The 12,947-nt window shown below is 44.2% G+C and overlaps 1 protein-coding gene across 3 annotated transcripts in view; it reads right to left on the bottom strand.

Annotated features, from left to right (window-relative positions):
- Positions 1-1,431: 1,431 nt before the first annotated feature.
- Positions 1,432-12,947, bottom strand: part of LOC139754705 (uncharacterized) — a 50,845-nt gene continuing 39,329 nt past the window's right edge. The window contains exons 4-6 of one of the 3 annotated variants that reach the window (XM_071672272.1): positions 11,643-11,727; positions 7,426-7,505; positions 1,432-4,350 (exon numbers count right to left, since the gene is read on the bottom strand). In XM_071672272.1, coding sequence (XP_071528373.1) covers positions 4,083-4,350; positions 7,426-7,505; positions 11,643-11,727 — 433 coding nt within the window. In that variant the 3' untranslated portion in view covers positions 1,432-4,082. The remainder of the gene's footprint in view (positions 4,351-7,425; positions 7,506-11,642; positions 11,728-12,947) is intronic. The other 2 variants (XM_071672274.1, XM_071672273.1) reach the window with 2 other exon arrangements.

Here is a 12,947-nt window from a genome sequence, read left to right as displayed (position 1 = left end):
AGGAATAGAGTAATTGGAATGATGTGGTATACTGGGGTCGACGTGCTGTCAATGGATTGAACCAGGGCATGTGAAGCATCTGGGGTAAACCATGGAAAGTTCTGTGGGGCTTGGATGTGGAAACTGAGCTGTGGTTTCAGTGCATTATACATGACAGCTAGAGACTGAGTGTGAACAAATGTGGCCTTTGTTGTCTTTTCCTAGCGCGACCTCGTGCGGGGGGAGGGTGGGTGTCATTTTCATAAGTGGCGGGATGACGACGGGAATGAATAAAGGCAGCAAGTATGAATTATGGATGTGTGTATATATGTGTATGTGTGTGTGTGTATATATAAGTATACGTTGAAATGTATAGGTATGTATATGTGCGCGTGTGGACGTGTATGTATATACATGTGTATGTGGGTGGGTTGGGCCATTCTTTCGTCTGTTTCCTTGCGCTACCTTGCTAACGTGGGAGACATCGACAAAGTATAATATTAATAATAAAAAATATATATGTATTTTAGATATTTGGGAGTGGATTTAGCAGCGGATGGAACCATGGTAGCGGAAGTGAATCACTGGGTGGGGAAGGTTGCGAAGGTTCTGGGACCGTTGAAGAATGTGTGGAAGTCGAGAATGTTATGTTGGAAAGCAAAAATGGGTATGTTTGAAGGAATTGTGGTTCCAACGATGTTATATGGCCGCAAGGCATGGGTTATAGGTAGAGTTGTGCGGAGAATGGTGGATATGTTGGAAATGAAATGTTTGAGGACAATATGTGGTGTGAAGTGGTTTGATCAAGTAAGTAATGAAAGGGTAAAAGAGATGTGAGGAAATATAAAAAGTGTGGTTGAGAGAGCAGAAGCGGGTGTATTGAAATGGTTTGGTCACATGGAGAGAATGAGTGAGGAAAGATTGACCAAGAGGCTATATGTGTCAGAGGTGGAGGGAACGAGGAGAAGTGGGAGACCAAACTGGAGGTGGAAGGATGGAGTGGAAAAGATTTTGAGCATTCCAGGACTGAACGTACTTATTGTCATTATCATGTATCATGTATCTTTTTTCAGGATTGTATATATTACCTGTTTTTTTCCTTAAATATAAGTTTATTGTTTGTTTATTCAAATATGGTCTTGTATGGTGAGGAAGGCATGTGAAGCTAGATAATTGTAACTTATTTGTTGATGTAAGTTTTAGTAGTACAGTTAGTGTTCTTATTTTTCAGGGTGGATTCAAACTCCTGTGTGTTCGAAGTGAAAAGAAAATAAAGTTTATGTCTTGTAGAAATGTTTTGTAAAATGAATATGGTGTGTTTACAAACTTCAGTTTATGAAAATTACATGGGATGCATTCTTATTGAGATTATGTACATATTATATAAACTGGGACTTGTAACCTTATATATTTTTGTAAGGAAACGCCATACATACTGTTCTTTCCATATGTTGTCTCTCATTTTAATCACAAACATTGAAAGTATGGTAAAGGCTCTGGTGTAGACAGCATTGTGGCACTGGTCTTGAGGAAACTGGTCAACTAAAGCAGGTAGACTTTTCTCATAAAGATGCATATGACATAGAATGCTCTGCATTCGAAAGATATGTTGGTAAATTTGTTCCTTAATGTCACTTCCCACTGTGTCAGTGAAGTGCTTGGTTCACATGTTGCAATAACATTGCCTTAAGTCCCATTTTGTCATATGAAGAACATTCAAGGTCATATTAGCAGGATTATTAGTTTTGTATCAGACTTAAGAGTTTCATATTCCCTTCAGGTAATACCAGGGTATCGGGTAAAAACAATGATTCTGAAGATAGTACTAAACACATTAGATTCTCTATGCAAATTATGATTTTACTTTTTTTCATTAGGCAGTCACTGCACTGTTCTCTGAAGACATACTTTTTGGGAGTTTTGAAAATGTTTGAGGTTAAGAAAGTTTTTGAAGAGGACCTAAAGGTTCAAGAGGCCCTTATGGTTAGAAGGCTCATGATATTTTATGGATCTTATAAATCTCATATTGTTGAGAAAGCTTGTGGAACTTGGAAGTCTTCATAGAAAATCTGATTAACTAAGAAGTCAAACAGTTCAGAGGATTCTTTGAAAAATTTAAAGCCTGTTGGAGGTTTTGACGTGTTTTGAAATACATGATATTCAGTGGAGACTGGAAATCAACCTTAGGTAAGTTTGAAAATTCATGTATGGAAGTAAAAATCTCTTAGCCAAATTGTATCAAAGGTACACAGACTTTTTGGGATCTGGAAACTTTGGAAATTTCTTGAAGATTTATCAGACTCTCTGGGAGTGTGCAGTCTTCAAGGGCCGTACAGGTCTCTTGTGAATATTCAACATTCTTGAAGGCCTAAATTTTGTCAAAGGTTAAGATGTTTCTTTAGTGTGAAGTAATTGGCAGGCTAGAGGTTTCTGTCAGCACTAGATGTCTGTTGGAATTAACAAAAGTTTCAGCACCTTTGAAGGATACTAGTTACAGATCCATCCCTGATAGTTCAAGAAGTTCTTTTTAGAAACCTTGGATATTCAGAGCCCTTGAAAGAGTTTTAGAAATCTTGGATATTCAGGGCACTTGAAGGAGTTTAGAAACCATGGATATTCTGAGCAATTGGAAGAGTTTAGAAACCTTGAACATTCAGAGAATTTGGAAAAGTTTAGAAACCTTAAATATTCAGAGCACCTGGAAGGGATTAGAATCCTTTTGGAGGCTTAGAAGTCTCTTGAACTACCAGGCAATTTACAGCTTCTCAGGAGCTTTGGTCACATCTGGGAGGTTTGCAAGATTCTGCAGGGCTTAAGATGCCATTGATCCATCTTTCTCACAGTCTGTCCATTATCTGAGTTAGCTGTCCCTTGAAGGGCTAGCCTTACTTCAGAGGGTAAGCTGTCCCTTGAAGGTCTAGCCTTACTTCAGAGGGTAAGCTGTCCCTTGAAGGTTTAGCCTTACTTCAGAGGGTAAGCTGTCCCTTGAAGGTTTAGCCTTACTTCAGAGGGTAAGCTGTCCCTTGAAGTTTTAGCCTTACTTCAGAGGGTAAGCTGTCCCTTGAAGTTTTAGCCTTACTTCAGAGGGTAAGCTGTCCTTGAAGGTTTAGCCTTACTTCAGAGAGTGAGCTGTCCCTTGAAGGTTTACCTTTACTTCAGAGGGTAAGCTTTCCCTTGAAGGTCTAGCCTTACTTCAGAGGGTAAGCTGTCCCTTGAAGGTTTAGCCTTGCTTCAGAGGGTAAGCTGTCCCTTGAAGTTTTAGCCTTACTTCAGAGGGTAAGCTGTCCCTTGAAGTTTTAGCCTTACTTCATAGGGTAAGCTGTCCCTTGAAGGTTTAGCCTTACTTCAGAGAGTGAGCTGTCCCTTGAAGGTTTAGCTTTACTTCAGAGGGTAAGCTGTCCCTTGAAGGTCTAGCCTTACTTCAGAGGGTAAGCTGTCCCTTGAAGGTTTAGCCTTACTTCATAGGGTAAGCTGTCCCTTGAAGGATTAGCCTTACTTCAGAGGGTAAGCTGTCCCTTGAAGGTCTAGCCTTACTTCAGAGGGTAAGCTGTCCCTTGAAGGTTTAGCCTTACTTCAGAGAGTGAGCTGTCCCTTGAAGTTTTAGCCTTACTTCAGAGGGTAAGCTGTCCCTTGAAGGTCTAGCCTTACTTCAGAGGGTAAGCTGTCCCTTGAAGGTTTAGCCTTACTCCAGAGAGTGAGCAGTCCCTTGAAGGTTTAGCCTTACTTCAGAGAGTAAGCTGTCCCTTGAAGGTCTAGCCTTACTTCAGAGGGTAAGCTGTCTCTTGAAGGTCTAGCCTTACTTCAGAGGGTAAGCTGTCCCTTGAAGGTTTAGCCTTACTTCAGAGGGTAAGCTGTCCCTTGAAGGTTTAGCCTGTCTGGAAGATCTCCCCTCCCTTGAAGTTTATCCTCCCTTGAGGGTTTATTTTCCCAGGAAGACTTAAGATTCCTTAAAGTTTTGTTGTTCTTCTGGAGGTTTGTCCACCCCTTGGTTTGTCCTCCCACAAAGGCTTATCCTTCCATTGAAGGTTTGTTGTGTCATGAAGATCTGTGTCCTTAGTTCCCTTTTGAGGATTGAGCCATGACTTGAAGACCTCTTCAATCCCTTAGAAGTTCCTGGGAGGCTGGGTGCTCATCTCCCACCAGATAATGGGCACGTCCCTGAACCAGGCCTTACGGGTGTAAATGTTCCTCCTCTCCCTGGTGGCAGGGTCAGCCACCTCCCTCCACGGGGTGATGTTCCTACGGTACTGGCCATCAGCCTCCAGGTCACTGTCGAAGTAGGAGGACGTGCTGTACTCCCAGTTGTAGGCCACCACCTCATACTGTGGAGGATGCGTCGACCCCATCGGGGCGGGTTTGGTCGGTGCGTAGCTGTGAAGAGAGAATGACTTATGGTGACTCGAAGATATTATTCTTTTAAAAGTTTATATACATATCTCATTTTAACATACCGAGTTCATGTTTTAAATAATTAAAAAGTTACATGGCAGAAGTAATGAACATTTTTGACTTATAACATCAAGTTGTGTCTCTATATTCTATAAGGTTTATATAGTAGACTAATTGAAAAGATATGCCATCAGTTCTGATTATTTCTTGCTATAGAAAATGTTGGGAGATTCTGTCTCTCGAGGTTAGCAGAATGGTGCAAAGTGCTATTCCTGTCACCCATCTGGTGATTTACACAGGCTAATTATACTTCCCAAAAGTGACCAAAATACCAGAGAGAGAGAGAGAGAGAGAGAGAATATGGGTATGAAAATAAGAGGTGATGAGTGACACATTATACATGATTATGAATAAGTGGGAAAGTACACACTTTTATGAGTGAGTAGGAGAGTACACTTGGGTATAGGTGAATGAGAGTACACATGGGTATGAGTGAGTGGGAGAGTACACATGGGTATAAGTGAGTAGAAGAGTACACATGGGTATGAGTGGGAGAGTATGCAAGGGTATGAGTGAGTGGGAGAGTACACATGGGTATGAGTGGGAGAGTATGCATGGGTATGAGTGAGTGGGAGAGTACACATGGGTATGAGTGAGTGGGAGAGTACACATGGGTATGAGTGTGAGTGAGAGAGTACACATGGGTATGAGTGAGTGGGAGAGTACACATGGGTATGAGTGTGAGAGGGAGAGTACATATGGGTATGAGTGTGCATGGGAGAGTACACATAGGAATGAGTGTCAGTGGAAGAATACACATGGGTATGAGTGGGAGAGTATGCATGGGTATGAGTGTGAGTGGGAGAGTACACATGGGTATGAGTGTTAGTGGGAGAGTACACATGGGTATGAGTGTGAGTGGGAGAGTACACATGGGTATGAGTGTTAGTGGGAGAGTACACATGGGTACAAGTGTGAGTGGGAGAGTACAAATGGATATGGGTGTGAGTGGGAGAGTACATATGGGTACATGAGTGGGAGAGTATACATAAAATGAGAGAATGGGAGAGTACACATGGGCATGCGTGTGAGTGGGAGAGTGCACAAAGGTATAAGTGTGAGTGGGAGAGTACATATGGGTATGGGTGTGAGTGGGAGAGTACATATGGGTACATGAGTAGGAGTGGGATAGTACACATGGGTATGAATGTGAATGGGTGCATACACATGGGTGTGAGTGGGAAAGTACACATGGGTATGAGTGCGAGTGGGAGAGTACACATGGGTATGAGTGTTAGTGGGAGAGTACACATGGGTACAAGTGTGAGTGGGAGAGTACACATGGATATGGGTGTGAGTGGGAGAGTACATATGGGTACATGAGTGGGAGAGTATACATAAAATGAGAGAATGGGAGAGTACACATGGGCATGCGTGTGAGTGGGAGAGTGCACAAAGGTATAAGTGTGAGTGGGAGAGTACATATGGGTACATGAGTAGGAGTGGGATAGTACACATGGGTATGAATGTGAATGGGTGCATACACATGGGTGTGAGTGGGAGAGTACATATGGGTATGAATATGAGTGGGAGAATACACATGGGTATGAGTGAGTGGGAAAGTACACATGGGTATGAGTGGGAGATTACACATGGGTATGAGTGTGAGTGGGAGAGTACATATGGGTATGAAAGTGAGTGGGAGAGTACACATGGGTCTGAGTGTAAGTGGGAGAGTACACATGTGTATGATTGTGTGTGGGAGAGTATACATGGGTATGACAGTGAGTGGGAGAGTATACATGGGTATGATAGTGAGTGAGTACACATGGGTATGAGTGTGAGTGGGAGAGTAGACATGGGGATGACTGTGAGCAGGAGAGTATACATGGGTATGACAGTGAGTGGGAGAGTGTACATGGGCATGACAGTGAGTGCGAGAGAACACATGGGTATAAGTGTGGGAGGGTATACATGGGTATGACCGTGAGTTGGAGAGTATACATGGGTATGACGAGTGGGAGAGTGCACATGGGTGTGAGTGGGAGAGTACACTTTGGTATGGGTGTGAGTGGGAGAGTACACATGGTTATGAGTATGAGTGGGAGAGTACACATGGTTATGAGTGTGAGTGGTGAGTACACATGGGTATGAGTCAGTACATGAGTACACATGGGTATGAGTCAGTACATGAGTAACACATGGGTATGAGTCAGTAGGTGAGTAACACATGGGTATGCGTCAGTAGGTGAGTAACACATGGGTATGAGTCAGTAGGTGAGTAACACATGGGTATGCGTCAGTAGGTGAGTAACACATGGGTATGAGTCAGTAGGTGAGTAACACATGGGTATGCGTCAGTAGGTGAGTAACACATGGGTATGAGTCAGTAGGTGAGTAACACATGGGTATGAGTCAGTAGGTGAGTAACACATGGGTATGCGTCAGTAGGTGAGTAACACATGGGTATGAGTCAGTAGGTGAGTAACACATGGGTATGCGTCAGTAGGTGAGTAACACATGGGTATGAGTCAGTAGGTGTGTAACACATGGGTATGCGTCAGTAGGTGAGTAACACATGGGTATGAGTCAGCAGGTGAGTAACACATGGGTATGCGTCAGTAGGTGAGTAACACATGGGTATGCGTCAGTAGGTGAGTAACACATGGGTATGAGTCAGTAGGTGAGTAACACATGGGTATGAGTCAGTAGGTGAGTAACACATGGGGTATGCGTCAGTAGGTGAGTAACACATGGGTATGCGTCAGTACGTGAGTAACACATGGGGTATGAGTCAGTAGGTGAGTAACACATGGGGTATGAGTCAGTAGGTGAGTAACACATGGGTATGAGTCAGTAGGTGAGTAACACATGGGGTATGCGTCAGTAGGTGAGTAACACATGGGTATGAGTCAGTAGGTGAGTAACACATGGGGTATGCGTCAGTAGGTGAGTAACACATGGGTATGGTCAGTAGGTAACACATGGGTATGAGTCAGTAGGTGAGTAACACATGGGTATGCGTCAGTAGGTGAGTACACCTCAAGATATACATACATGGCCCCCCGGATGCTGTAGACCAGACCCTTGCTCTGGGCGTGCTGGATTATGAGCTGTCGTTCTAGTAACTGGCTCCCCTGAAAATGGAGAACACTGTGTTACTTGTAGAACCAGCTCTCTCTCTCTCTCTCTCTCTCTCTCTCTCTCTCTCTCTCTCTCTCTCTCTCTCTCTCTCTCTCTCTCTCTCTCTCTCTGTATGATCTTAGGGACAAGTGTGGTCTATAAGGTCACGGCAAAGATAATTGGAAAAATGATGACTTTCTACACAGGAATAATGACTTAAATGCGAGACATCAAGGTATTAAGGAGAGCGAGTCATATGTAACAAAAATGTGACATGATATCTACGAGAGAGTGAGCTCCGTCCTGGGTGGAGTGTTTGTATCTGGACTGCCAAACAGCACTTGAAACCGTGCCGCATGGGAGGCTGAGTAATAATCAGGATCACCCAGCAGGAATAAGTTTGAAACTCCTGCAATGGACAGAAGATTACCTCACTGGAGGATAGCAGAAGATCTATGTTAGAGGGGGGAGAGGGGTTCTATAAATGGGTCGAGGTGACCAGCGGAGTTATCGCTGGGTTCTGTTCTGGGTCCATTACTCTTCTTATGTCAATGACTTGCTTGAAGGAATAGACTCTTACCTGAATATGTTTACAGATGATGCGTATGGAATGTGGGACGTGAGAAGCCAGGAGGATTGCATCAGCTTACAAGGGAACCTAAACAGCCTCCAGAGGTGTGTTTGTGTGTGTGCGTGTGTGTGTGTGTGAGGATCGTCGGTTGTCCCTGAACCTGTCAGTCACCAGCACAGTCTCGCCTTAGGTAAACAGTTAGAGAAACAGAATGTCTGTTGGCAAATATCATTATAACAGCTTTTAAAAACATGAGTACGGAGGTAATTTGCAAGCTCTTCATATCCTGCATAAGGACAAAACTAGAATGGGCTTCTCAAGTTTATTCATCGCACTTGAAGAAGTGCAAAGTCCAGAGGAAGGCTACCAAGGATCAGAATTACGAGTTATGTTGCTGGGAAAGGCCTATAAAGGCCTACAATTTGACAACCTTGAAGGAGATAAGAGTGAAGGTGACGATCACAACCAATGGAAATAACATGATACTGAATAATCATCAAAAACTATGTAAAGAAATACTTTAACAGCACACGAATAGATGGCTGAACAGAACAGAATGGTACATAGAGACAGTGGACAAAGATTAACAAGAAGCAGTATGATGGTAGAGAATGTTCGAAAGACTGAGTCCCATGAGCGTCAAACTCTCTCCTCGTACAAAACAAATAGTTAATACGTACATGAAGAGGAGTGTGGTGTTGTTAGTGTGGTGTTACAACCAGTGGTGTGCTGCAAGACTCGGTCTTGGGTCCACTGCTGTTCTTGGAGTAAGTAAAATGACCAGCCCAGCGGACAATGCCTTGGTCATGAAAGCAGTGCTTTTGATGACTGCATCAGCTTACAAGGGGACCTGAACAAACCCCCAAAGGTGGTCAGATAAATGTATAATGGGATTCAACCCAGGTAAGTGCAAGGCGATGAGACGAAATGAAGGAAGGCCTCAGTGTGATGGCTACGCTACCTAGCGGGAAATAGCGAATCCGCACATGAAAGAGCGATCGAGATTGTGCCTAATTCAATGTCAGAGCATCACATTAGGAGAACCGTGAAAGGGCCAGACTATCTGCTGGCCAAAAATGAAATATAAGAATCGCATTCAGATAAATGGACAAATGCATGTTCTTAAAATTATTCAACGACAGACATTAGACCAGAACTAGATTTTGCCTCCCAAGTCTGGTCACATCACCTGAACACGCAAGAAGAGCTGATTGAGAAGGTACAGGGGAGAGCAACTAGGACTGGGCTACCAAGCTGTTCATTTGAGAGAGAGAGAGAGAGAGAGAGAGAGAGAGAGAGAGAGAGAGAGAGAGAGAGAGAGAGAGAGAGAGAGAGAGACTTGATAACAGCTTTCGTATCTCTAACTCAGGAGGATGAAACTGACAGGGAGCAGTTCGTCACGGGCCGCACGCAGTACCATGGTAATCAGAGGCCATGACCAAAGCTTGGTGAACATCCTATTCAGACAGGATGTGAGGATTACCTGTGGATGCTCGATATATGTTAACCAACAAGTTGCTGGCAGCTTACAACTTTAAAAGGCTACTTGAAGGCATTATAGAGTTCAGGAGATGAGGTTTCATGAGTGTACAACTCGCCCACCCCGTACTGGACAAACATATAAGTAATTCCATAATCTATACGAACGTACTGGGAAGATATCATGGGCGGGACAACGATCAAGTTACAGGAAGATGAGCAGAGAAACCGTAGGATAACCACTGTGTACAAGGTAAATGAAACTCTTTAGTTAATTAAACAGGAGTAGAGTGTCCACTCAAGGGTATGCAGCCTAGCCAAGCCAGCTGAAGAATTCAGAGGAGAAGGCTCTTGCAAAAGATAAGATAAAATATGAGACACTTGAATGATAAGTTCAGAAGTGTCTTCCCTCTGGGTGACGTTATGAGCCCAGTCATATGTCAATATTGGAAGATCACTAACCATACGACACGTAGTTCACTGAAGGATTACCCCGAGCCATGTAACACGCGGGGACCGACCTGACGAAGTAGCTGTTGTGCTTTTAGGAGGATGCAGACAGGCAGCCTGAAATGTTCTGAAGCAGTTGAAGGAAAAGGACAGTGCCAAGGGAACGGAAATGAATCATTAGTGTGACTTTTTAAGGAAGGAAATCAGGAAAACGCACGAAATGACTGAACAGGACTGATCAGTAACTGTGACGAGTGTGACTTTTTCATCGGTGGGAAAGATAATGATTTCTTGCCAAACAGAATCTACCATTTACAGGAAAGAAAAAAGGCTTCATGTATTATCAAATGTCGTTTAGATTTTGTCTTAGAAAAAAGGAGATGAATTAGTTGGATTATGTGTTGTTGACCAACCAGGGGACACCTGACACCATCATACACCAGATGGTGTTGGTAAAGAGACTAGGTTCTCAGATAGGCTGAAAACCACTACAATAATATGAAGTTGTCTTTATAAGGACGCGTCTCATGACAATGTCCCAAAGCTTCTGCCTTGCTCTGGGCCTCAGTCTTGGGACCTGTTGTTATTCTCATACGAATGGCTTACTGGAAGGTTCACGCTGGACTATGTTTGCAGATGAGGGAAGAAGAGGAATGATCAGGACTGCATCAACCTTACAAAGGGACTTTAAACACCTTCCACACTGGGTTCCTGAGGATCATGTAGAGGGATCAAGCTAAGATACAATTGACAGATGGACACCTCCGTACCACTTATTAATCTGACATGAAAATAGACATGAATTCCTGTGCGAAAGGAGGCAAATGGTGAGTCTCAAGGTTAATGTTAGAAATACTTTGAAGACTACGATGACCACCACATTTAGCAGTTCATCTACAGGTTGTATACGCCGTAAATGAGACTCGTCTCATCGCTGGTCAAAAAGATAGATGCAGAAATCTAGCAGAAGCAGTACAGGAAAGCGTCAACATAGATGGTACTTGCTGTAAGTTAGCTATGTTCAGGGTTAGAAGCTATGTATTGGTCCACAGTGGAGTGGAAGAGAGGGTTAACATTCACATTCTCCAGCCACCTATGTCAGCTGGACGATATGGACAGTCGAGACTTCCGTGGAAGATGCATAGAAAGAGCATTCAGATGCCTAAGCAAGACACGAAGCAGGTAACTCGTTACACAAGTAACCATTTGTCATAGCAAGTATGAAGCAAGTAACTCGTTACAAAACTAACCATTTGCCATTAACAAGAACGGAAGCAAGTAACTCGTTACCTAATAGTATGACAGCTGAGAGTATATGTGGATTAATTTCGGACCATTTACACATTAGTGACGTCACTGTATCTTCGCGCCAGGTATGTACATATACGAACGATGTACATGTATGTACGTCATTACACCCACCCACTGGCGAGTCATGATCTTCGATTCCATGAGGAATCGCCTTGGTAATCTAAGACGAGTGGCTCTTCCTTCACACGTTCTGTCAACAAAGGCTTGTACTAAGGGACTCCCGTGCGCCTCCTCCAACCATCTCCAGTAGCTATCAAGGCAAACCTCCTCACCCCCACCACTTAGTAGGTGTCAAAGGGACACGCCCTCACCTTCACCTCCCCAAGCGACCAGCACCCACCTTGCCGTAGCCTTTCCTCAGCAGGATGCACTGGCAGATGTGCCACGCCAGGATCGCGATCACAGTCACCACCGTCAGCGGGATCCTGTGGAAGGAGGACGGGAAAATAAGAACGGGAAAATAAGGACTGTGTGAAGGACGGAAAAATAAGGAAGATACGGGAAGATAAGGACAGTGTGCAGGACGGGAAGATAAGGACTGTGGAGGATGGGAAAATAAGGACTGTGTGAAGGACGGAAAAATAAGGAATGTGTGGAGGACGGGACGATAAGGACAGTGTGCAGGACGGGAAGATAAGGACTGTGGAGGATGGGAAAATAAGGACAGTGTGGAGGATGGGAAAATAAGGACAGTGTGGAGGACGGGACGATGACAGTGAGGAGGACGGGAAGATAAGGACAGTGTGGAGGACGGGAAGATAAGGACTGTGGAGGATGGGAAAATAAGGACAGTGTGGAGGACGGGAAAGTAAGGAGAGTGTGGAGGACGGGAAAATAAGAACAGTGTGGAGGACGGGAAAATAAGGACAGTGTGGAGGATGGGACGATAAGGACAGTGTGGAGGATGGGAAGATAAGGACAGTGTGGAGGACGGGAAAATAAGGACAGTGTGGAGGATGGAAAAATAAGGAATGTGTGGAGGACGGGAAAATAAGGATAGTGTGGAGGATGGAAAAATAAGGACAGTGTGGAGGACGGAACGATAAGGACAGTGTGGAGGACGGGACGATAAGGACAGTGTGGAGGATGGGAAGATAAGGACAGTGTGGAGGACGGGAAAATAAGGACTGTGTGAAGGACGGGACGATAAGGACAGTGTGCAGGACGGGAAGATAAGGACAGTGTGGAGGACGGGAAAATAAGGACAGTGTGGAGGACGGGAAAATAAGGACTGTGTGAAGGACGGGACGATAAGGACAGTGTGCAGGACGGGAAGATAAGGACAGTGTGGAGGACGGGAAAATAAGGACAGTGTGGAGGATGGGACGATAAGGACAGTGTGGAGGATGGGAAGATAAGGACAGTGTGGAGGACGGGAAAATAAGGACAGTGTGGAGGATGGAAAAATAAGGAATGTGTGGAGGACGGGAAAATAAGGATAGTGTGGAGGATGGAAAAATAAGGACAGTGTGGAGGACGGAACGATAAGGACAGTGTGGAGGACGGGACGATAAGGACAGTGTGGAGGATGGGAAGATAAGGACAGTGTGGAGGACGGGAAAATAAGGACAGTGTGGAGGATGGTTAAATAAAGATAGTGTGGAGGACGGGAAAATAAAGACAGTGTGGAGGACGGGAAAATAAA

This window comes from Panulirus ornatus, chromosome 17 (genome assembly GCF_036320965.1).
Source record: "Panulirus ornatus isolate Po-2019 chromosome 17, ASM3632096v1, whole genome shotgun sequence".
NCBI lineage: Eukaryota > Metazoa > Arthropoda > Malacostraca > Decapoda > Palinuridae > Panulirus > Panulirus ornatus.
The sequence above is the reverse complement of the archived record's forward strand: the minus strand, read 5'-3'. Positions and strand labels throughout refer to the sequence as shown.